This window comes from Sinocyclocheilus grahami, unplaced genomic scaffold, assembly GCF_001515645.1.
Source record: "Sinocyclocheilus grahami isolate Dianchi unplaced genomic scaffold, SAMN03320097.WGS_v1.1 scaffold367.1, whole genome shotgun sequence".
Classification (NCBI taxonomy): Eukaryota; Metazoa; Chordata; class Actinopteri; order Cypriniformes; family Cyprinidae; genus Sinocyclocheilus; species Sinocyclocheilus grahami.
This window is the reverse complement of record NW_015505546.1, coordinates 1,387,011-1,391,587: the sequence shown is the minus strand read 5'-3', so window position 1 is coordinate 1,391,587 and position 4,577 is coordinate 1,387,011. Positions and strand designations below refer to the sequence as shown.

Below are 4,577 nucleotides of genomic sequence, written 5' to 3'. Positions count from 1 at the left end.
TTTTTAACTCTGTCCCTGAGCATTATAACCCCAATTTGCTATTGTGTGCTGCGCATTTTACTGAGGACAGCTTCCACAACATGAGGGAGTACAGTGCCGGATTCGCCAAAAAGCTTTTGTTGAAAGACGGAGCAAGGGGCGTGGCAGTACTGAAACACCGTCTAAGCTGTTCGCCAATCACAACACACTCGGACAGCTAACCAATCACAACACATTTTGTTTTTCGGAAGGCGGACCTTCATCAAAGCAGGAACTAATCCAGCCGTTTGTGCCAGCCTGGGGAGGTTGAAAAGGTATTTTAATCATGTCAATTATGTGAAAAATAATGTGTTTTTCGAACCACCAAGCATGAGAGCATGTTCTAGTACACCCCCAAAACAAAATCAAGACTTTGTAAAAGAGCATAATAGGACCCCTGTAATATAGCATTTAAGCATTTAAAAGTTTACAAAAGTGTCATAATGATATTTTGTGGTTTTGTCACAACACCCTCGTAATTTCAGGAAAAAAGCTGTTTCTTGTAGGAGTCTAAAGTCCCTTGCAGTGGAAGTGACTTTGTAAATGTATTCATATTTTTTATTATATTTAAAATACTTCATTCAAAAGTAATTGATCATATGTTAAACTATATTTTCATGTCATGGTTGTGCACTAGTGTTGTAGTCCTTAAAGAGCAGTTACACCATCATCATTTGAAAATACGGCATTATATTATTCTAGAATAATAACGTCTATGTGATCGATTCAGATTCTACATAAATCACTTCAGATGCATGAGAATCTAAGCTCGGACATGTTAGAGCTATAAAGTGTTCTCCGGATCGCGGCCGCCCACGCGCTCCGGCAACAGTTGTCATGACGCAACGAGGGACGGGCGCACGCGGTCTTCAAAACCGGAGCCGGTCTCCGCCGCATCTCACTCGCGTCGGCCTGGATTTTACGCACGCATGAAGAAGCACAGCGTCTGTCGGCGGCTTCAGCGGAGATTATACGCAGCTCTGGGACATTCGTACTCCTGTCTCCTCGTCCATAACCCGAGCATTACCAAAAGCGCCGCCATAATGACGGGCTCCGAGATCTCCAACGTCCTGAAGGAAGGCGAGCTGGAGAAGAGGAGCGACAACCTCCTCCAGCTCTGGAAGAGGAAGACCTGCGTCCTCACCACGGACAGCCTGAACATCTACGCGGACAACCAGAAGAAGAACAAGAGCAAAGAGCTCAAGCTGCAGTCCATCAAGAAGGTGGACTGTGTGGAGCGCACTGGGAAGTTCGTGTACTTCACGATCGTGACCACAGACAATAAGGAGATTGACTTCAGGTGCTCAGGCGAGGAGAGCTGCTGGAATGCCGTGATCACAATGGCTCTGATTGACTTTCAGAACAGAAAAGCCATTCAGGACTTTAAAACGCGACAGGAATCGGAGAGCACTTCTTTGGGACAGCAGGAGAGGTGCAAGGCTAGAGCACCTTGAGATGTTTCCAATCCAAGCCGAACATGGTGAGAAATCAAAAACGAAAGGTTCTTTATTGGCATCAGTGGTTCCACAAAGAACCTTCACCATCCGTGGAACCTTTTCATTCCACAAAAGGTTCTTTACAGTGCAGGCTCTTTAGATTACTCAAATGTTCTTCACACTAAGAAAAAATGGTTCTTTTAAGAACTGCATTGGGGAACCAAAACTGGTGAAAACCCCCTTTTGGAACATTTATTTTTAAGAGTGTACCATTGCAATGTGGATGGATATTTATTGAACAAAGATGTTTTTCGAGTACTTGTTTGACATGATTGGTATGGTTTAGACCTATATTGAAGCTAGCAATCGAATAGAGGCTAGTTACAGATGAATAGTTTTACAGAGGAAAACCTGAATGACTGAATTCTCCTTTTTTTGATTCATTTAGAGATCCAGCGCACTGAATCTTGAAGCTTGGACCAAAGCGAAGCTTTGTCGATGTCTGAAAGGAGCTCATGTGCTCGGAGTCTGGACTGTCGTTGAGCTGGTCCGTGAAGGTCTTCGGAATAAACCTGCAATGATTTCAACAAGCAAAACCCTCAAAAACCCTCAAGGCTGAATCCTTGAACTTTCTTAAGTGCCTCCATAAGGCTCCGGATATGTACATGTAAACGTATCTATTTATTTTTTACAAAGGAATGCTGCAAATACCAATGTTGTACTAAGTTATTTCATGATGTGTGTATTTATTTAAATAAATTAGCATAAAACTGAGTTTGTATTTGGACTTCATTTATGAGTAATGAGTTTATTAAATAACCGTTTTTGAATTTAATTCATTTGTAATATTGTAATGCACGCGACAATTCGGGTTGTGCGCTTTCCTCAAACAGTTGGTTATACCAACGTAATTTCAAAATAATATAGCATTTTAGCATTCATATATTTTTATTTATATATTTTATGTACGTCTTACAAAAGTGTTATAATGACAGCTTGTGGCTTTCGCCAGAACATGTTTTTTTTTTACTTTTTTAAACCATTCTAAAATAATTTATACGATCATTTACAACATTTTACATTTTCATGTCATAATGTGGCTGTGCACTAGTCTTGTAGTCCTTATGCAACCGTTACAACATTATAACTAAAAACAATAGAGCATTTCCAGAAGATTTACATTGCCTTTGCAATGCTATTTTGTGGATTTGTTGCAACACCCTCAGTTACTTCTGAAAGAAAATCAGCCGTTTTTTAAGGGAGTGGAAAGTCCCTTGTAGTGGAAGTGACTTGTTCATTCAGAAATGTGGCGTCATTGTGTGTCAGATAAATAACTCAATGGACCTGTTGTATAGCATAGTGTTGTGAACCACACCCGCTGACAACGATTATTACACGCTAACATTTCCATAAAAAATCCTTAAAAAGTAACACAAGAGCTGGACGGTGTTCCTTCAGGGTCCTTTTGATGCTTTATTGCAGCTGTAATCTTCACATTTGCCCTTATGAACAGGTGTAGGCGTATATAAGCTTATGAAATGTGTGATCCACCCAAACTACAATAAACACCGGCGTCTTATCAAGCTGAGATCCAATAAGTCATGTGATTACAGGAAACCGCTCAACATTGCATGTTATAAAAGTGTGCCATTTGTTCCAACAGCATTAAAACTAATACAAAACCTATTTTGCTGTATCCAAATGAAGTTTCTTTTTAGATGTAATGCATTGAAGGGTCAAAATAACTGATAATGCAGGCGTTGGTTATGCAGATCTAGCAGTGTATGGTGTTTTGTTGAAGTGTCAGTGAGCTCTGGGTGGAGTTACGCAGCTTTACAGATTATAGAGGCCCGGCTTTGAAGTCGTATCCAGCTACTATACGGATCAAAGAGACACGCTGATCTAAGGAGCAGCATCCAGTCAAGAAATATGTCTGGCCCCCTCAGCTCTGGGCTCCTGACAGACTCCAGGCTCAGGTTCACTTTGTATTCTCTCGTGGGGCCTGGAGGTCTGGATGTGTGCTGATATCTGGATGGAGACATTTATAACCCGGGCCCGTAAACCCGGCATATGTCATCGCTATTTAAGGTCCTCTATCGTCTTATTGAGTTTAATTGTAATGACTCATAAAAAAAAGTGGATGAAAACAGTATGTAACATAAGATGTTTTGGATTCTTATGACATTGGCACGTCTAAGATTTTTGGTTATAACACCTGAGATTACAGATACAGAGGCTAAATCACTTCTAGGCCTTTATATCATTTTTTATGGTTTAATTAAGCAAAAATGTGCACAAAGCTCTGATATATTATGAATATAATCACATCTAAAAAAATCGTAATTTTCCTAAATATGCTAAATGAAATGCTCATTGAAAAGAAAACATGTCTAGTTTTATTTTAATGTCTTATAAAAAACATGAAATACTAAATAGTAAACATAAAAAACATAAAACCTAAACAGTAAAAGCAAGTACTCGAGGCCAAGCTGTATTTTGAGTGTAGGTGTAGCTTAATGCTTTAATGAATGTAGTAATTAAGTGTATTTATTAAAATATATTTAGGGCACACATTTCTATTGAAGTGTTTTTGTGTATTTAATAAAAACATATACCAATTTGTACAATTGTTTTCATATTATTATTATTTTTTTTTTTATCATCAATAATTTTATTGGGATTATTTAATTTAAAAATATTGAGGGCACAAATTACTTGTTTTAATTATTTATTATGCATTTTATTTAATTAATTTAATACTATGGACACCCTTTTCTGTTATTTTTTCTATGAAGCATTTTATTTAGTATATTTAGGAAAATTTGAACACATATTTCTTTTATGAAGTATTTAATGGAGTGTATTTAATAAAAAAAAATATTTAGGACACAAATTTTAAATCCATTTAAATGTTTGTTATTGTTATTATTATTATTATTATTATTATTATTATTAATAATAATACTATTATTATTATTATTATTATTATTATTATTATTATTATTATTATTATTATTATTATTATTATTATTATTATTATTATTATTATTATTATTATTATTATTATTATTATTATTATTATTATTATTATTATTATTATTATTATTATTATTATTATTATTA

At 36.2% G+C, this 4,577-nt stretch overlaps 1 protein-coding gene across 1 annotated transcript; it reads left to right on the top strand.

Annotated features, from left to right (window-relative positions):
* Positions 1–839: 839 nt before the first annotated feature.
* phlda2 (pleckstrin homology-like domain, family A, member 2) lies at positions 840–2,228 on the top strand. The gene is made up of 2 exons (XM_016230334.1): positions 840–1,498; positions 1,903–2,228. Exon 1 carries the CDS (start codon positions 948–950, stop codon positions 1,470–1,472), a length of 525 nt encoding a protein of 174 aa, XP_016085820.1. The 5' UTR covers positions 840–947; the 3' UTR covers positions 1,473–1,498; positions 1,903–2,228.
* Positions 2,229–4,577: the final 2,349 nt, after the last annotated feature.